This window comes from Neltuma alba, unplaced genomic scaffold, assembly GCF_004799145.2.
Source record: "Neltuma alba isolate B1F8T4 unplaced genomic scaffold, ASM479914v2 tig00002060_pilon, whole genome shotgun sequence".
NCBI classification, from domain to species: domain Eukaryota; kingdom Viridiplantae; phylum Streptophyta; class Magnoliopsida; order Fabales; family Fabaceae; genus Neltuma; species Neltuma alba.
The window spans coordinates 1-21,732 of NW_021632724.1; the positions used below are offsets into that span (position 1 = coordinate 1).

The 21,732-nt window shown below is 37.5% G+C and overlaps 1 protein-coding gene and 1 pseudogene across 1 annotated transcript; both read right to left on the minus strand.

Annotated features, from left to right (window-relative positions):
• Window positions 1-316: 316 nt before the first annotated feature.
• On the minus strand, window positions 317-9,533 carry LOC114716141 (uncharacterized). The gene is given in 14 exon segments (XM_028901074.1): window positions 317-745; window positions 1,172-1,197; window positions 1,200-1,274; window positions 1,346-1,388; window positions 1,500-1,693; window positions 1,696-1,769; window positions 1,900-1,990; window positions 3,047-3,121; window positions 3,249-3,330; window positions 3,455-3,605; window positions 3,723-3,924; window positions 4,453-5,308; window positions 5,448-5,664; window positions 5,929-9,533. Coding segments are annotated over 14 exon segments (6,000 nt in total). The 5' UTR covers window positions 9,414-9,533.
• A 1,991-nt stretch (window positions 9,534-11,524) lies between these two features.
• Window positions 11,525-15,487, minus strand: LOC114716151 (probable receptor-like serine/threonine-protein kinase At5g57670; annotated as a pseudogene).
• Between the last annotated feature and the right edge of the window lie 6,245 nt (window positions 15,488-21,732).

Genomic DNA, 21,732 nt, shown 5'->3' on the forward strand with positions numbered 1-21,732 from the left:
AGTAATACGACGGATTACGTGTGATATACGGACAAAACACCTCCCCACTTGCGAGTGGGTTTTTCAGATGAGAAGATTACAACTCCATCGACCAACAAAAAAAGGAGAATATGAAACCTTTTCAGTTCACAGAAATCTCAGAATTGGTCATATTGAAGCAGGTTATTTATATAATATTCATGTTGCTGTACAGTGTAAACACATAGAAGTGCCGGGTGGAGAGCATTGAAAATCAACCAGGCATATAAACTAAGAACAAATAATAAATCGTTAGCTTCACAAATAGTCCCCCTGCCACTTGTCTGGCTGGGGGCTGTCAGACAGGAGATGTCTTGGCCCTAATATCCTTTTTCATTATCAGAACTGGTTTAATGAGTTCATCCTCATCATCCAATACTATGTCCCCAGGTTCACCATCACACAATGTTGATTGCTCCCTTGCTCGTCCCGGAAGTTCAGCAACGTCTTCATCCTCGACATCTAGACTGATATAGTCAGCAAGTTCTCCTTCAAGGCCATCCTTATTTTGTTCCCCTTGCCTTGGAGCTACAACCATCGTCCCAGGTTCAGAAACATCAATCCATAAAGAACCAAAATATCGCCTTACAGTTCCTCTGATCCACGCATCTCTTCCTTTTCTTTCCCTTCCTTGTTTTTGGGGGTGATGAAGTTTGCACTTGCTCCCTTGGGTGCAGCTTCCTGTTGCTTGAAACGTAGGGCAGACATAGGTGTGCTTCTTCCGACACTGAGACCACATAAATGGCACAATCTTAACGCAAAATCACTTGTATATGGGGCAGGAATTGGATGCCTTAGGGGCAGAGTTAGCAACCAATCTAAAGTTTCTAAGAGTAAAGAAAGTAGCTACTATATAAATTATAGGTACGAGATAAATCGTCCATACAATCTTGAACTGCAGGCAAAAACTGAATTTCACTCCTAAGGTGTCGCACTCGACTGAAATTCAGTGTGAACATAAACAGACATAGTAACCCCAACGACAATATCAAATCACCAAACTGGAGTTACAAAACCTGTTTCCTCAAAGATGCTAGAGAAATGAAACAATTGCATGTAAAAAGATTGATATGTCTGATTTGAGTGAAAAGAGAAGCTTAACATTCATATTATCCACTAATTTTACTGAAAATTTAACATGATAGCCTAATACCTCATTGCCATCAGCACAATATCCCCGAGGAATCCTTCACAAACGGATGCCTTAGGGTTCACATTAACATGTCTATAGGGGCAATTTCTATTTGTGCATAAACCTGCCATTCAACTTGTCAGTATAGTAATTTCATGTTAATCACTCAGAAAGAAAAAACTTTCTTCTATGCACCTTGCAAAAAATAAGAGCAATCAGGCATTCTCTCGGGAATAACCTGAAAGGAAAAACAAAACAAAACAAAAACTTAGACATCAACTCTTGACAGACAGATCAGCAAATTGCAGCAGACCACATACAGTCCCTAGGACTTGATATATGACAAAACCTTATGAGTCAATTTGCAGTTGGGAGTGGAGCATAAACCATTCAGAAACTTAGTACAGACAGCAATTTTAGAGGGATCATGAATATAGGGACACTTCCTGTCATCCTTGTTACATTTCCCAAATCTAGTAAAGAATTGACAATACTTCTGCTTCCGAGCCAACCGTTGTCTAGCTGTGTGTAAACTCCACCTAATTTTTCATTAGCCAATATACGAGTTCGCTTCTTTGGGTCTCTGATAAGCTTATGGCCATTGCCAATTCGGACATACCTGTGAATGTTGGAAGTTATCATTTATATACTATATACACAAAATTGTAAAGATAGTGAAACTATAAGAAGCCATTACCAACTGATTAAAATCAACAAAGAAATTAAAATAAATATAATAAAGCACATACTCATCATTTCCAATCACTAATCTCCTTGGAATGTATGAACTTTTCACATGCAAACCTGGACGGAGAGAAGCAGAGGGTAGGGGCTCATCAGCTACAAGAGCATTACGTTTATTAGTCCCAATAAAAATTGCCTTTCTTCTGGGAGAAATATAGCCAAATATTCCATAAAACATGTTGACAGAAAAAAAGAACAAGGAAAAGAACAATGGAAAACATTAGAAGTTAAAAAAACGTTATAATTCTGAAAATATTACCACCATAGACACCAACAAAAGAAATACAAGAACTAATAATTATAATGCCACCATATGCTGATATTGATGCTTATCAAAATATGTGCATGGGAAAGTTTAAGCCAACTTAGCCACAAGCTATTTTGACACTTGGGATATATGCGTCACCGTTGATATTTTTCCAATGAAAAAAACACACCTCTTGGAGAGTCTATCTTAACATGGAGGAGAGCGGACCCTTTGAAGTTGAGGGTCGATGCATTTCCCTGAAGTCTATTTATTCTGGATATTTTCTTTCTTTCTTTCCCCCCATTTTTAAGTTCAGGGAAATTTATGAGTTTGTATTTCAGAATCCCAAGGCTAACAAGAATTAGTCTATTTCAGAACACCCAAGTCAGTAGAGCTTATTTGACATAAGCTCTTCTTCAATAAGCACATAACGTGTTTATCCATATGGGATCTAAAAACTGATGTATAGCCTCAAGATGCATAAGGGGGCATAGAGAAGGTATCATAATCGATTGTATACACATAAGGTTCTACCAACAAAATGATCATGGTAAAATTGATAAACTTAGTGTTGTTATAACATTCAATCAATAAGCTCAAAACGCGACATACCTTTACAGGTATTATTAAAGGGACCGGAGATGCCATCATTCACAAATGACATTGTTAATGAGAAATCACCAACTTAATATACGAGTAAACAAATCACCAATTTCTCATCTAATATGAACAATTGTCGCTCTAGATCATACTTGCCAAAGGCACATCTTAAAATTACTTGAATCGCATGTCCCAGGTAAATGTATTCTTTTAGGCAATCGTGACACATTAAGAAAAGTAGTGAATATAGGAGGTGAAGGGGATGCAACATCTAATAAACAAATTAAGGCATAAAGGTTGAACACCTGAAATCCTTTGAAGTGTCCTCCCCGAAGAGTCCATTCTGTAACGAACCAACCCAATACGAAATATACGTTCTCCTAATTGACCACCACTTTAAAGTCAGAGTAACACAGAAAATAAAGGAGATGCTATTTTAAAAAGGTGAACACCCATAACATGCATCACAGCAACATGAAATTCTTGTAGAAAGAATGATTTTCCTACTCTTTGCCCGAGAGCTGATACAAGCACCATCTTTCTGTTCCCTCCTTTTCTTCTCTACAGCAGCAACTGCAAGTGTGGCTTCCTGTAATGATCATAATAATTGTGAGAAGAAAAAATCTTTTACTAGGAAAAACTATACCAAAATTAAAAGGTAAATTTCAATGGGAAAAACCCAATATATCATATGCATCAAAAGCCAAACTAACCTCGTTAACTTTCTTTGAAGACTTCTCAATTGATTTTGACCATTTTAGACTAGATCCGCCAACGCCTAACACCTTGGATTTCCGAAGGGAAAATCCATGGGTTGACCTAGTATAAACAGTATTCCTCTTTCTCGACAGAACCAATTTCTTGCTGAAACAAAAAACAGTAATTGACCATTGCAATTGACTATGACTGAGGCAAATAATGTAGCGCAACATAACCATAAACAAAACAGAAAATATTGAGGAACAAACACCACCCCAGTACCTGATTGCAGATAACGAATTAGTATTGGAGCTCAAAGCAGGATTATAAATGAAGCTCCTTAAGTATGTTGCTCTTTTCCATGGAAAAAACTGAGGCAGAACTTTCGGATGATGCTGAGAGTCATTATCGTTTTTGGATGAACTTGCACCACAGAGTGTCCACACCAATGAGGCTCTCAAAGGTTTGCATGAACTTCCAACAACTGCATATGAAGTCTCAAGTTAATTGTTTATCTAACCACTATGCAAGAAAACAGGAACTAATAAATGGAAATGCACTGGTCCTGATGCCTCAGCAGAAACAAATTAGAGAATGGTGGCTGAGAATGACAGAAAACATTAGCAAAATTACTCCCGGTTAGTTCAGCAAACAAACACAAAAATGGAGGAGTAAAAAAGAAATTTGAGAACTACTTTGAGGGTCAAAACCCATATAGAACTGAAAAGATGATGTTCCGAAGACCGTGGACTCCTGATCTGAACAGACAATCTAAGACCAAAAGAACATGAAGCCTAAGATAAATCTAGCATGGGCGTATTATCAATCAACTATCGCACAGCCCGGGACAGCAAAAAGCAAAAAATCTAGTGTTGGATCTAAGCTATAATCATATCTACTACAGCCATAAGCACAAAGAAGAGTATTCGGTTCAAGTTACATTCCCTACTCTGGAATTACAAAAGCACGGAGATTAATTGATTTGACAACTTGATGAGTTATTCATACATACCCTTTAGTGACCGCCTCTTACCAAACCTCCTGTTGTAACCAGCCTTACGGGCCCTGTGCCTATCAGAGTTTACAGTGGGCATTGCAACTGTCTGGTTGATTTGACTTTCAAATGTAGTCCTAACTAACTGATTGTTGCTCCTCTTGTAGTACCCATCGGAAGAGGCCATCTGGACATTGTCATCAGTAGCAACAGGAAGTTCACAAGAATTTGAAGTTGCAACCAACTGATTTGATTTGCGCTTTACATAGACTATTCTCTTTGAATTCAAAGACACATGCTCATCACGTGCTTCAACTTGGCTCTCCACGTTGTTTGATGGAAAAGTTAGGTTTTCAACAGTTTCATCCGACTTCAGCGCATCATCAGAATTTGGAGCATCACAAGGCTCCGTAAAGTTTCTAGGTTCAGATGCACTATCACGGAAAGCATTGGAAAGGGGTTCTATTAACGAGGAAGATTTATTCTCCTCACATGCTGTTGCCATATGATTAGGTAATTTAGTGTCAACAGGTAGAGGAGGCGTTCTTTGCCCCTCCAGAGAAGCGGGTGTCAATCCTGATTTCAAGAGATTGGTGTGATTTGAGATATCAACCATAATTTCAGATCCAGTGCTCTTATGAGACTCATCAAACCCCAAAGAAGAAGACTGATTAGCAGTGCATTGTGGTGAAGCAGAAACAGAAGTATGTTTCCTTACAAGACTGTTACCTTTACGAATGTAAGAAGTATTTTGAAAGTTCCCCTTCTTTTCTGAAACTGACCTTCTGGGAGGCACAGATCCTGCCAAAGGATTATTTCCTGGTAGAGAACCAGAATTATTACCTGTACGATGCCAAGTTCGAAGTTTTGAAACCTGGGGAAAAATGCAGATGTCTTTGACTTGGGAAAATTTAAGTAGGATCGACCCTTGAAAGTAGTAGGAATGGCAGGACCCGAGTGATTTTTGCCATAATTTAGCTCTGCACAGAGGAATTCAGTCCTTGAGTCATAACTCTGGAATCAACTTGCAAAGGTTGAGGCATCATCTTCCTTGTGATCAAGTTATCACTTCTGGCTGCAGGACTTGACTTTATATTCTCTATAGTGTTCTGTGAATATGATGTACAAGCAGCTAAGTCACAATCCTGTTCAACCTTAGATGTGCTATCCGCATCATTTTCATCCCCTTGAATGCTTTCATTTTGGATTGTTTGACAATCTGAAGTCCTACTGTCAAGTATGTCCAGCATGGTCCCGGAGAAAGTTATCTGATACTGTACTGCAGTCGCTTGTTACAGCATCAGTATCAGCTGGGCAGGACAAAGATTGATGTTCAAGAGGTAAATCATCCTTTGTTGAGGATCAATGGATTTCATATCAGCACTCGGAGATCTTTCAACGAATTCTCTGGACTCAAATTTTTCAATCCTTTATATCAATCTTCTCTCTCTCAGTATTTCCAGAAACCAGAATGTTCTTTAGAAAGTTGTTCACAGGCACAACAGGGAGAGAATTTCTTTCTGCTCATTTTCCAACAATGGAAACTGATCGTTTGGAATAGCCACATCCTCATGCAAATGACAGTTGATGGCTGGGTGCTGCAACTGGGAGCATTCAAATTTTGTAATATTTGTATTTGCATCCATAGACCCAACAGATTCTCCAAACAAGCTATTCTTGTACAATTTAGCACTACTCTCAGGATAAGGCAGGGATAGAGAAGCAGAAGGTTTAACCATGCTAGAAAATTCGACCTCTTTCTGGTGCGTGTTGTTATCACTAATACTAATAGGAACTTCTGCACAAGATGTGGCAACCACAATTGCATCACAAAGTTCAGCTTGCAATAAAGTGACATTCATGTGACTACTAGTTTTAAACATTGGTGAAGTCCTATTTGCGCTGTTACTGCCACTATGTCCAAAGTAAACTTCCGTCTCTGAAACCTCCCCTTTCCCATGTAAAACAGTAACCCCACCTGTGCTGGATTGTAAGCAAAAATCTGAGCTTCGAACATATGGATTTAAAACTTCTGACACACTTGAATTTTTTGACAAACTTAAGGTTGCATGCACATTTGCAAGGCTAACCGTATGCATAGGCTCTGGAGATATGCCCCCGAAATCTGAACTTGAAAAATTTAAATGTGTCTCAACTTTTCTTTTTTTAGACATATTTGCATCTCCTTCAGCATATCTAACCAAAGAATTAGCATTTGGAGACTGTTCAGTGGTACAATTCCCAGGAGATGCAGTGACATCCACAGGGGATGCCTCCTTTCCAGAATCTTTGACAATAACACTATGGGGAGTCATGATATTCTCTTCTGAATTAGTGAGGCTGTTATCAGAAACATGAATTGGTAATCTTGAAGGTTTTGGGCATTCTTGACCATCTGAAATCCTAGTTTCCACAGAACTTGAAAGACTATCCATTTGACTATCCATTCCACCACTTGGCACGGGGGAGCAAGTCTCTGGGTTTTCTTCCAAAATAACATTTTCAGATAAAGTAAGGGCTTTAGTTTTGCAATCTTCCTTGCCATCATTTTCAAAATCAGAACCTGTAATGTTCTTTTGTGCATTACCAGTAAGATCATTATAACTCAAGCAAGCCAGACTAACATCAGCAGAATTACATGTGTTTATAACATCTGTATTGATTACACTCTCAGCCAATGCTGACAGTCTGCTGTTCTTGTCATCTTCTACCTGAAACTGATTATCTAAATATTGCACATTAGAATAGTGGTGAGGTGATAGGGAGGCTTCATTCTGACAAAGTTGCATATTAACATCATCACCATTATTAATGTCAGCAAATGTAATTCTATTTGGTGACTTAGCGTCAGAAGCCTTGTCATTATTTGGACTACCACGCAAGCCATGGACAAAATCATCTGCCTTCGGACAATCAAAATCATTCTTTACATCTTTAATGCTAAAAGCACCCAAAGAAGTATTAGAAATGTTTTCACTTCTCTCAATTCTATCCACTTGCCCTATATCAGCCTTATCATCAGCCTCATGCTCCCGTGAACTGGCATTTGGCCCTGTACTAGGCAGAAGTGTATCTCCCTTTCTACTATCAGGCAGCAGATGTCCTCCCTCTGGAGAAGGCAAATTATGTGGCACCTTGTCGACAGCAGTGATTTTCTCCTTTAAAGAAGTTTCAGTTTTGTCAGATCCAGAGGTAGATAAAGGATTAAAACTATCAGCTTTCACAGTTCCGTTAGGCATATTTGATGACATAGAATTTGAGACATTTAATTTAGGATTCGAAACAACTTTCTTCACCACTTTCTTTACAATTTTTTTCTTCTTGGCTACCCTTGGATGTGTTTTAACAGAACAAGAGTTGGTAATTTCATGAGAAACAATTCCCTTAGGGGTTTGAGCCCCCTCATTTTTCACATCACAATTAGTAGGTACACCGGCACAACGCCGAGAACAACTGTCAGAGACCTTCTTCTGTAAGTTAAACTCCTTGCTTGAACTAGGGATGCAATTCACCTTGCAAGGTGACCCACCTAAGTTTACAGCAGCCATAGATGGTTTGGCAGGTTTTAAACCAGGAGAATCACTATCAGAGACCAGACTATTCTTTCCCTTTTCTGCAGGAACAAAATCTGTATCAGAAACAGAGGTGATATCGACATCAGAAATTGCAGAACTTGAAGGTGCCACAATTGCCTTAGCCACCAGAGAATTTGATTTAAAAGAAATATCAAGCTCAACAGGACTTCTTTCTCTCTCTTCTGCTTTGACCCCATAACCTGAATACTCAAATTGATCTTTCCCTCTAAAGGAATTAGAGTTTGTGTCATCACCATGGCTGGTATATTGTAACTGTTCAATCTCACGGTTCTTGTGATTTGGTTTTACCATTTGAATTCTAAGAAGTGCGCTCTTTTTCTGAATTTGTTTCTTTGGAGCCCGACTAAATTCATGACCAGATTCCCTGTTCCCTCTATTATTGTATCTACCCAATTCTGAACCATAATACTTCCCGGAGGTTAGACGAATACCATCACCACCGTTCTCGTTGTTTACCAGTTCAAAAGATGAACTGTGTGGGTCTCTGGGGCCCTTCCTATCATTTACCCACCTCTTGCTATCACCAAGTCCATCTCTTCTAGTACCCCTAGATATTTCGTTGTCCCGTTCCACGCCGTGATGCACATAATCGCCATTCTTGGAATCAAGATCCCTTGATAATGTACTCTGACTAGACATGATTCCGAAGTCTCCCGAAGATGCATGGAGATTTGATCCAGAATCCCTGCGGCGATGATATTTCTCATCACCTCTACCCCACGCAAATTCTTCCCTTGTCTTGACTTCATACCTATCAATGTGATCAACTCTTCCCCTCGAGTTGCCCTCTGAATTATACCTAACTTTATCAACAGGCGGATATGGCGCGGCTATTTTGTGATTCAATGGGTGCTGATGATACAATTGCCGGTCAAAGTCAATTGGAGGGTAAGGCCTCGACGGCCGATTATCTGACACAACCCTCAGCGGGTTCCAACCACCGATGCGGTTATCGTTATTGCGATAATCGAAATCAGGAAGACTATGGCGCGGACGGTCATCATCGATGATCATCCGATTTGAAACCCTCTGCGAATGTGTGAAATCGTGAGGGTGGCTAGAAGATACAGGGCGTTCTTCTTCAACCGGACGGTTGGCATAGTTTGGAGCCTTGAAAGAAAACTGGGATTGATGAGGAGGATTATAGGGGTGAGGATGCGTTGGAGGAGTGTTGCGCACGGTTCGATAGGAAAGAGAAGGAGGAGGGGGTGGGGGTGGAAGAGTTGGTGCCTGCGGCGGTGGCGGCGGAGGAAGTTGGTGAGGGCGCAGACAGGGATCTTCGGGGAACTGTGAATGGCGTGGGTGATTAGGGGGAAGAGGAGCGTACCTTGCATGCTGATTCTGATGCTGGTGCTGGTGATGGAAGTGGGATGAGTGATCCATGGATGAAATCCAGAGAATTGGGGATCTAAGCTTCCACTGCGTGCAAGTAGGACTCGTGTTCCTCTTGAGAATCTGCAGGCGGAGCCTGCAAGTAAACTAGTTTTGGTAAAGGTTCGGCTGAATGTTAACGAGGTAGCCGCGTTTGACTTGGAACCATTGATTCTCACTTCTCACATTATTTGAACTGGCACAGGCAGGCCGGTACCACTGAAACTGGATAACATGCAATCCATGTTTGCTTGGCCCATATAAAATCCTTCGTTTTTTTTTGGCCAGCCATATCAAATCAAATTAAATCAAAGATAATTTCTTTTGCCAACCAAATCAAAGATAAATTATAACTTGCAGGATGAATGTTATATCCTAAAAGATAAATATTCTTGTTACTTGTGATAGCGAATATACAATTTTCTGGCAGAGAAAATATAAATAGTTTAAAATGTCTGTTTCATATATTTTACATTTTAAAATTGTATTACAAAAATGATGCAATTTAAATTGAAATATATTCATGTGTATAGACTAACGGATATGCAACACTATGGCAAAAGAATTTAGCTATTTATAATGTCTGTTTAGTATATTTCAAATTTCAAAATTGTATTATAAATATGATTTATTTTAAATTTAAGTTTATATTTATAATACTTATTTATCAATAGACGGAAAAATTCTTGCGTGCTCTCGGTGCACCACGGCATTTGTGCACTGTAAGGATGACATATCAAATTTTTTCTATCTTATGTGTTATCACTATTTCTGTCATTATTCATGTTGCCTGACAATAATCTCTCTCTCTCTTTCTCACGTGCATCCATTTTTCAAAACCCCTCTCCACTTGCTTTTCCTCTTCCCGATGATGCCACCCCGCCATGTTTTGCCAAAAAATTTCATGAGTTCTGGCTATATAATACTGATGCACAATCTAGAACCAAAAGCAACTTTTCCTCATCAAGAAATTCATTTTTTTCTTTGGCAACATCGTTTTTTTTTTTTAGTGGATTCTTTGGCAACATCTTGATATAAAGGAATATTCATCGAAACAAGTAATTTGAAAATTTTATCTTTCAACCTCTATGATATTTCACCATCTTTTTATTGGCAACTATTACAGGATAACTTAAAAAACTTAAAAGTCGAAGCTTCACACCTTGAGACGTGACGCCACGAACCAGACTACAGTACAGCTAAGTCTTGCAGCGAAAGATTAAAGAGGACAATGTCATCTTGAAGTGGATCCATCTTCCAGCAAAATCTTCAACCCAATGACATTTTGGATGAAATATTCGACCACTAGCTTCTTGCGGCCGACTTCCATCTTGGAAATGAGTGATGTGGTGTTTGAAGTTGGGAGAAAGGATACAGACTTATGTGTTATATATCTCTTTTTTACCAATACAGTTCTCTGTTCCAACTCTCCAAAGTTCCATTTCGCCGGAGACTGCATTTTATTCCGCCACAAGATCTCTTCACGACGACCGGCGTTGGTTAGATCTTAATTGCTCTTCTCTTCCCACTTTCATTTTCACAAGATGACGAGAGGATTAGACGAGGGAAAATTTTGTTGGAAAGATTAGGTCGTTTTGGTTCTGGGTTGTGCATAAACATTGCAGCCAAAACTCATGAAAATTTTCGACAGACCATGGCGGGGTGCCTTCATCGGGAAGAAGAGAAGGAAGTGGAGGGGAGTTTTGAAAAATTGATGCACTTTCTCCTATAGACATCCTTTCTTTTCTTCCCTGGGTCGGTGTAACCAAAAGATTCAAATTACGACATCTGTCTTTTTAAAAAGTTATTTTTAACTAGAAAAAATCAATATTTGAAAAACAAGTTAATCTGTGTAGCTGATTCTTCAAGGCATTCTTTTAAGAAATTAAAATAAATTAAACATATATTATATTTACTTATTAATAAATGTTATGTTATATTTTACTTTATTATCTTTGCCAGTATTTACTTATCAATAAAATAAACCATTTGAATCCTAAAATAGCCAACGACTTCCATCCATCAATTTGCGACATGCGAGAAAAAGTGAAGAATGCAAGAAAGGAGATATTAAGTGCATGTTTGGAATGGTTATTAGATTAGATTAAAACCCAAAAAATTAGTTACCATCAGACACAAAATTACTCTTAGCCTTATTGATCAGCATATATAGCTAGTTCATCTTTTACACTTTTACCATTACAACTTTATCCGATAGACAAGTATTAAAACCGATACAATTTCCAGTAGACTACAACCAAAAAGGAAAATAGTCCAAAATTTTTAGACTAGCTTTCCTGACTGTTAAGGGAAGGAGGAGGGTACATTAACAACCTCCCATCCTAGACCCGTTTATGAAACCCCATGGAGGATGCAGAGGCAAATAGAAGAGGCAAGTAAATTTTATCTACAAATCCATCAGCTAAGAGGACAGTTTCTTCCGGCAATTAACCAGTAAGTTTGGTCAATCAAAGCTTGATGAGCGGCTCCACCTGCCTTTCAAGTAATCCTCTAACGAGACATTTTGCTCAATACTGCACATGGAGAGCGAGTCATCCTCCACATCAAGGAATGCTAGATTCAGATGTGACTGTAAATTAGCAGGTGGACAAGCTTCATCGTCGTGTGTTTCTAATGCCTTAGAAGCGTTAGCTTCTAACCTTGCCCACTTCATCACATCAGCGTCACCTTGAAGGAGCTTTGTAATCTGCGGTCCAAAATAATATGCATGTTGAATTTAATACACCGAAGACGAGTGAGAATATTACACCGCGTTCAAACAAGAGAATAAAGACAAGGAATCAGATATGCATATTACAATTGTAGAACCGCATGATGCAGGAAAAGCAAGATAAATAAAGTCCGGTCGTTTTCCAGCCAAAAAGAATGGGGGGAAAAGGTCCCCATCGGATCACTTACAAGGATCATTTGAGGCCTGGCTCTCGGAGCACGTCTGATGCAGAGCGACGCTGCCAAGACCATCCTCTCCATCTGGTCCTGATCGTAGTTACTACCCAGACTTGGATCTAATAATTGTGCGACTTTTCCACTATTCAGAATTGGACTTGCCTGAAAAATGATTTAAGAGAAGAAGTTATTGGACCACAACATATGATGATGAAGTAAAGGAGCAGAGGCTAGAATTAGGATTGGATAGACATACCCACATGACGAGGCTCTCTTGACCCTTAGGATAATCACCGCTTATGGGCTTTCTTCCTGTTAGAAGCTCGAGGAGTACGACTCCAAATGCGTAGACATCAATCTTAGCATTTACTTTGCCATACATGAAGTACTCGGGAGCCAAGTAGCTATAAAAACATGTAAACTCAGAAGTTTAGGACCACTTCAAGAGTAATTTCTCCCTAACGCAAATAATAAGTTTATGGATAAGGTGAAGAATGTAGGAGTTGAAGGTACAAACCCAAAGGTCCCAGCAACGTCTGTGCAAGTTATATGAGATGATGAGGTTGATGCCCATTTAGCAAGCCCAAAATCAGATAGCTGTAGAAAATTAAGCAGAAAAATTGAAGATTCACCAATGTAAACAATTAAAAATTTATGGGAATCCATCTAACGGAAGGAAAATTACCTGGGGTTCAAAATCCTCAGATAATAATACATTCGATGACTTCACGTCCCTGTGAATCACACGTTGAACATCTCTATTATGCAGATAATCCAGAGCCTCAGCAACACCAACTGCCACCTTATACCTCTCGGTCCAACCAAACACAAGTGGATTTTTCTTGCTCCCTATTTTGACACGAACAACAAGATGTAAATAAGAAGTTAACAAGACCATGAAATGTAATTAGAGATGGGTGACGGTGTACCATGAAGAATCTCTTCAAGGCTTCCTCTTGATAAGAAATCATACACCAAAAGAAGATTGCCGTCCTCAATGCAGAATCCCAGGAGAGAAATAATGTTTTTGTGATGCAAGGTAGTGATAATTTCTATCTCCAAAAGGAACTCCTTTAAAACATCATCAGAGGGCTTTAAGATCTTAACTGCTAGTTCCTTACCATCAGGAAGATAGCCTCTATAAACCTGACTACTTCCTCCTTCCCCGATCAAATTTTCTGAAATCATATAGGTAATCACATTAAAAAAAAAAATTTCTTTTTGACAAATTGGACTTCAAGAGTCAGATTAACTTTACAGCATACCAGGCAAGAAATTTGACGTAGCCAATAAAAGTTCTCGGTACTGAAACAATCTGCAGGTTGATGAGTATTTCTCATGAAGACCATCCAATTCTTTAGGAATTTTCGTTGAATTATGGTCAGGCGAAGAGGCAGTCCCTATTTGAGCACTTACTGGAACAATAGCACCACTCTCGCCATCCAAAGCCAAAGATTGATGATGATCTGGATCAGAACTGTCTGGTCTGTGAGCATGATCCCCGGCATATGAAAGATTTCTGCTCGGCAACTGCATTGCCCACTGAACAACTGAGGTCTGGCGCCCAGGAGATTGCCGACCTGATGAAATTGTCCTGTGTAGTAGTGGCCAACCAGGTTTTAGTTCAGGCAATTCTCTGACTGACAGAACGTTAGCACTTGATGCTGCCTCTGCCGTCTGCGCAAGCACTATAGACATAGAATTATCTTTGTCACTATCACCAGAAGACTCTTCTGCAGCTTGCTTGCAAGCGGGATTTGGCAATGCATGTGATGGACCACAAAGTGAGCAGCTCCGTTTCTGAACGGTTTCTGTAGAATCAAGAAAGGCCTTGGCCAAACTGTTATCGGAAATTCTGCAAGTACCCTTGTCAAGTATTCCTGTGTTGTCATCATGTAGTACTTTGGAGCTAGAACTGAATGTCCGGTGAATTGAAGCAAGCAAGCCATTTCTGGCACGACTATCTACCCCTGCAACAATTCGATGAGTGAGAATTCTACGGTAATCATGAGATTCAAAACGCTCTGAAATATGAAAAACTCGAAACCTTGCAGGTCAGCAGGAGCTGCTGATGAGCCTTCTCTCTTGAATACAACTTTTCCATTATTGACAGCAAGAACCCAGCAGTCCTTGGATAGCTTCTTGGCACAGTACTTAGCTACGGAGGTAGATGTTCGAATTTTATGAAGGCCTTGAGCAGTCCCCGCTAAAATATGAGTTGCAGAATAGGCGTTTGCTTCTCGGACTAAGATTTTGCGGACTGACGAGCCTCTGCAGATTTTGAGCTTTAGATCCACCTGCATCGTTGCCACCAAAATCTCATTTGATATTTAACATTTGGTGATGGCAAAATAAATTTTCTATCATTCTGAACTAAGATATACCCTGAAATTAGTTAAGATAGCCCCTCATTTACAAGAGTAAGGGAAAAAAAGAAAAAGAAAAGGAAGAAGACGTTTTGCTAGACTCAAGAGTGAGCAATTCGCAGCGAGCTGCCGAATCACGTTTTAACAGAAGCAAAGAGCCAGTATGTGAAGAAGAAGATTCAGCAAGAATAGAAGAACTAATGGGAATCAAACCTGTTTCAAATGGCAAAAGCCTTCGTAAACAGCAAGAACAGAGTCAAATGCCTTGACAAGCGAAAGAAGCGACGCCTTCCCGTCTCGGTTCACAATTTCTACACAACCCACATCGGAAAAACCAGTTTCAATTCACGGAATCAAGAAGCAAGAAAACCGAAAAGAACCGAATGCTTGAACCAACAATCCTCAGGCGCAAGCAAATTCACTCACCATCGTCCCCAAGAACATGAAGAGCAACCACAAAATCACCAGGCTGAGCAACCTTAACCAAAGCCCATGTGAGCAACTCCCTGCTGGAAGAATCCAGCTTCACTCCCACCAACACCGTCCGGCCACTTGATTTCTTGTCGATGCCTTCTCCGGTTAGGCCCGCTTTCAGCATTTTCATGTTACGGGTCAGTTTCAGCGATCGCGTCAAACTCCGTAGTATCTGTCGTTTTGTTGCCGGTGACTGAAGTTCGTACGCAGAGCAAAGCTCAAAATATATGAACTGAGCCTTGGCGACTTACGAATGGTGTAGACTGTAGAGAGAGAGGCTTGGCTTCAATTCAACCTTCTTCGTGTTTTTGCCAAAATCGGTCTTTGAGCCTCGAGCTCGCACTTGCACGCACGCTCCCCACTGGAGAGGAAAAGGAACTATAGGCTATAACGGCAACTACCCTGATGAAGTCGTTTTAACTTGCTTGCCATTACCCGAGCAAGGCCCTCACAAGTTTTCGATGCCCCATGACTTAACTACTGGGCCCCTCCTAGGTGAGACATCAATACAATAATTCCCCACTTGAATTTTAATTTATGCATAAAAAATCCTATTTCGTTTGATCAAAATTTTTCTGGCAGCATTTTCCATTTTCATTTTATAAAAAAAAAATAATGCTTTATACGTAATTATGATGAGAGGACGATTAATTAGTACTCCTCCGGTCCTAATTATAAGACCCAATTGACTTATTTGAGGAGATTAAGGAAGTAAGTTAAGTTGGTTATTTATAATAAATAAGTGTTGTTATTCCTAAAATATCCTTGCTAATTAAGTATATTGGCTAAAACTATCATTATTAGAAGGATTATCTTGGAAAAAAATGTATAAATATAAAAGAGAAAATGGATTGGGTCTTATAATTAGGATCAAATAAAAAGTCAAATTGGGTCTTATAATAAAGATCGGAGGAGTATAATCGGTTATGAGGTCAACGTGAAGAGGATTGGTTTGGAGATAATATTAGATTAGTAAAATAGCTCGAGTGCGCGAAAATAGGCAATTGTGGTTATCAGGACAGAGAAAAAGGTAAAATATTCATGAGGCAAGACTGTGGCCATTTGTATAGAAATAATTTTATTGTCCTTTTCAAAAATGACAACATGCTACATTTAACTTGCTTCGTTTTCAATCTTTACATAATACTCCTCTGATCTTTAATATAAGACCCATTTAACTAATTTGATTAGATTAAGGAAGTTAGGTAACTTAGTTAATTATAAGAAATATGACACATTTTTCCTAAAATACCATAATTATCTTTCTTAATATCTCATCTCCCTCTTTTACTTGATTATGGTTGGGAAAGTATCTATGGGGGTAATTTAGAGAAAATTGATAAATATGATAAATGAGTCTTATATTTATAACTAAAACCAACTCAAGAATTGGGTCTTATATTAAGAACTGGAGGAGTGTATTTCTATTATGCATTAAATTAATGGAATTTTCCCATTCATAATCATCTGATTATATTGCATTAATAGTAAGGCAAAAATTAAAAGACGACCAACATCACAAGCAAAGCAAGAAAATGTCGTTGCCAGGAAACGGATGCTTAGCACATCAAGTGCAACAACTTAAAATCTACTCAGCACAATTTTTTTTTAATTATTATCATTTTATATTCTATGGCATTTTTCGCTGTTCAGTGAACAGAATCAGTTTTTTATGGGTGTACAGAAAATATTATTTATTACTCATCTGATTTTAAATATAGAATCTATTTTTTAGTATAAATTACTCTTCTGATCTTAAATATAAAACTTTTATATTATAAGGGTCTTATATTTAATACAGAAAGAGTATATTATAAAATAAGTTTTATATTTAAAACTGATAGTATTATTAGCGATGGTGAGCTCCGCTGCTAAGGATAACTTGAGAATTCAGTTTTTTTTTTTTAATGTTTTGACCAACAAAAAAGGTATATTAAATCGAAGCCGCCAAACTTCCACTTAAATTAAATGATGATGGGGTAAGCAACTAGGAGGACTGGGGGAGCATGATAAATTATTACTATTTTTTGTCTCTAATATAAGATCTCGTTTCATTTTTATTTTGATTATAAATATAATATCATATTTATTTATTTTTTCTAAGATAGTCCTTCTAATAATAATAGTTCTAACTAATAAACTTGATTAGTAATGATATTTTAAGAAAAATAGCACATATTTATTATAAATAACTAACTTAACTTATTTTTTTAATATATTCAAATTAATTAACTATTTTTTTATTTTTAATCTTAATTATAAAATTCTGTTTATGGACTATTGAGTTGAAAAATATAAGCGTGGGCTCAATTCATGGGGTTGGACGGTGGGGCATGCTTGGACGGCTTCGTCTTCATCGTTTTAAGTTTAAACCCACTACCCGTGACGTGAGGGAGCCTAGCGTAGGACCCACTTTACCCCCTTTCTCTTGTATTACTGCCACGTGGAGCACTGAGTCATCACGTGAAGATAGTAAAAGCTCATCCACGTGTCAACAGTAATGCCAATTATGTCCCACACGGCCGCATTCGCACCCTTACGTTACGACAACAGTGTTCGGCAACCCGAACTCACCTCAAATACTACAACGGTTGCCGTTTTTTTTTTTTTTTACCAGAGAACGGTTGTCGTTATTATTTATTATATCAGTTCATTTTTTTTATATTTTAAATATAATATTTATTTTATTTTATTTTTATATTTTTTTAAAAATAGTCCTTATAATAATGATAATTCTAGTCAATATATTTAATTAATAAGAATATTTTCAAAAAGACAACACCTAATTATTACAAATAACTTATTTAGCTAGTTTTTTTTAATCTATTCAAATTAGTCAACTAACTGTTATATTAAGGACTCGATATAGTATTATTTATAACCAAGTATACTTTTTATTAATTTTTTCATCTATAATTATGTTAAAATAAGTTATTTTTCAGTGCAAGGGTAACAACATTATTTAAAATTAAAAATATATATTAACATCCGTTTTTAACAATATTTGTTAGGGAAAATCCCTTAAATATTTTTAAATAATCCAAATTTTTATTTAGGTCATTAAATTTGTTAAATTTCTAATCAGCTCACATGGTCTAAAGAGAAATTTTAAAGTTTATGAATTAACTTTAATGTCTTTTCATTAAAAATTCTTCTCTTCTAAATTAACATATTTCATTTCTCAATTAACACATTTTAACTTTAAATTAACAATTTTCTATCTTCATATATATACTTACATCAATCTTTAAATAAAACTTGATCACAATACAATCTTAAAAATTAATAATTTTAATTATGCAATTAAAAAATTTCAGTTCTAAAGTATAACAACTTCAAGTTGCAATAAGTTTTTGAATAAAATTTAATCACAATAAAACCTTAAAAATTAATATGTTTCAATTTTTTGGTTCCTGGCAATATCACATATAGCAATAGCAATTTATCTGATATTTCGTAGAATTTATTGAAGGATTTTTTTTAAAAAAAAAATCTAACCAGGGGGCGGGCGTGGATGGAAAGAGGGAATCATTTTGACTCCATGGATGCCATTATCGATTTAAAAAACTGCCGTGCCCCACGCAGCATTATTTAAAAAAGAGTAGCTGTAGTTGCAACTATTGTTTTCCATGATATTCACACAATTATTAATTATATGATCCAAATATTAACTTATAGGTTTGGTTTGAGTCTTTACTTAATTTTTTTTCGGATCTTTTTCATTTCAATACAAAAGGAAAATTTTTTTCTTTTATATAAATATATAGGGTTAAGGTACAATTTTGATCTTGATTGTATTTCTTAGGTACAATTTTGCCCTTAATCTTTTAGATGTGCAATTTTACCTCTAATCTTAATTCTCATGTGCAATTTCGCCTTTGATTTGTGGGTGCAATTTTGACTCTGAGGGGTAAAATTGCATCAAAAAAAAAAGATCAGGGTCAAAATGTGCCACTAAAGATATCAGAAGCAAAATTACACCTGATAAATAAGACTAGGGTTAAAATTGCACCTTAACCCAAATATACATAGATTATCTTATTTAAGAAAGTCAAATCATACATAATTTACTAGCCCTTTTATGCGATAAAACTAGAGATGGTCCTGGAAATTCAATAACTACTAACAAGGATTTTGAAAAAATAAATCAACAACAAAATTTGAAAAGCAAAGAAACAAGAACAAGAAGATTGAGGATTGAAATAAAAGTGGATGCACCACTTGAATGATAACTGTAGGCCCACCCACTAACCTGTAAACAGAGTCATAAAGAAAAAATCGAAAACTAAAAATTTGTAATTGAATTGGGGTTTACAGGTTGACAATCATTCAAATCATGCATAAATCATAAATACAAGGGCAGTGGCCTGTATGAGAATGATTTATTAATTTAAATCGAGTATAAGGGCGAATAGATAACAACCGCTTTACCCGCCAGTGGATTAATATAGAGCATGAGAGCGGCATGGCATCCCACGAAGTGAAAGTGATCCCGTGGACCAACAGGGGTAATGGCATCAACACCCCCTGTCGGTGGCATCTTTCACGTGCCTTTTCTGGGAGGAAATATCTCCCTTTCGCTTCGTAATTCTCAACTCGGAAGGCAATTTTAATCCTCGTTGTACCGATAAAAAGCATGATATTCCCCAAATTTTCACCATTCAAATTTATTCTGGACGGTTAAGATTTAAATTTTTAATTTTTTTCAAAATATTTTTTAAATATTTACATAATTCAAAATAAATATAATTTTTTAAAAAAAATTACAGTTATAATATTACATTTATTTTGAATTTTGTACCTGTAAAAGCAAAATATTTAAAAAAAATAAAAACATTAAATATTAAATCTCTCATATTAAATTTAAATAGTTGAGATTTAATAAGTATCATGATACACGTTACTACAATGAATACTGAAATTGATTCGCCTATCCCCATAGAATCTTCTCCATAACGTGAATAAGCTCGGAAAAATATCATATTATGCGCTGCGAAGTATCCAAAAACCAAAATAACAGTCAGAGTGTGAGGGAAACTAAGAACTGGCCCATAATTTTTCCCCCTTATTATGGTCCCCATACCTTTTTTAATAAATTTTATTCTCTTTTCTGGTTGACAAAAAATTAGAAGAAATTAAACACAGGCTCAAGACCACTTCGATATTCAAGGGAACCGTCACTTTAAGCGCGGTTTTCATCCGCCAACGGGAATGGCTGGTTTCGTACCTAATCGCGAGAGGTGACTATTTACAATCACATTTTTTTCATTTTCCGCTTGAAGCATATGTTTGGTTCCCACATGAGAACATGCTTTTGCAACTTTTGATACCTAACTATTCTCACACGACTCAGCACCAAGACCAACGGAGATATGGTGAATATACCACGAGTGATTACTTTTATGAATGTAGATGATCCAAATGGGTTCAGGTTGTTAATTTTGTTAGAATCAAACCACCCATTTAGTTTTTTAGGTTCTGTTTGGGTGCTCCAAAACCATGGTTTCAGAAGCACTTTTCCGCAAAACGAGGTAACCTTCTCTACATATTTACTTCGTAATCCGTAAAAGCACTTCTGAAACCATGGTTTGGTTTTTATCCAAACACTACCTTAATCTGCTCTAATTAATTCAATAGATAGGAGAAGAGGAATCCATGGGGCGAGAGGTTAGACGGGACAAAGGGTTGAAAATATAATGGGAAGGTACGTTATAACGTGCCTGTGGGGTTGAGGAGTGCGCGAAGGAAATAAGCTCCCCATGTGAGCCAACATGACCATCTCCCACTCGCCGAATAATTGAAGACATTTCACTTTCTTGCTTGTTTTCCTCATTTCATTTTCAAGCCCTCATGAAAATCTCCCCATCTCCTCGTGCTGGATCATGTCTTTGATTTCCCCTGTCACATCAACCGCCCACCGCCCCCCCCCCCAACTCTTCATTATTTTACTCTGTCCTGCCCTGAGGGGAGCTTAAGATCTGACACATACACGCAGTTTCTAATTTTGTTTCGACCCTTTCAAATAAAAATGGCAATATGCAACTTCTGAATTTTATTAATAAGTTGGCAGATTTTTCGAATAAATACCATGCATATTTGTTACCCACTACACGACTTTACCATCAACTGGCTCAGCGGCTGCTTCATTCTTTCATCGATCCCTTGAAAACAACTGCTCAGTGCGTGTGGATTATAACTCACCGTCTTTTTTCCTTTGCTTTTTTACCCGCTTTTAAAAGCTGAAGTTTCATACACGACTCTGAACTGTGACCATATGGGAGTACCTTCTTTTAGGTGCGTGTGACCCCATCATAAACAGATATATCTATCTCCCTTTTTCCAAAGTAGACGTGTACGCCACTGGGTGGACAGCCAATGAAGGCCTCTTAAATTTGTGGCTCCCTCTCTTTATGTTTTGCACTCAAATATGCAATTACAAGCAACCATTTTGGATTCAGAGAACACACCACTGCTTAGCAAGCATTCGACCCCAATAGCAAGGTTCAGTCCTTTCACCTTCCCTTCCCCATACATGAGACCATAAAATAATGTGTTTGGTGTGACGTCGTTAATATTATCAATTA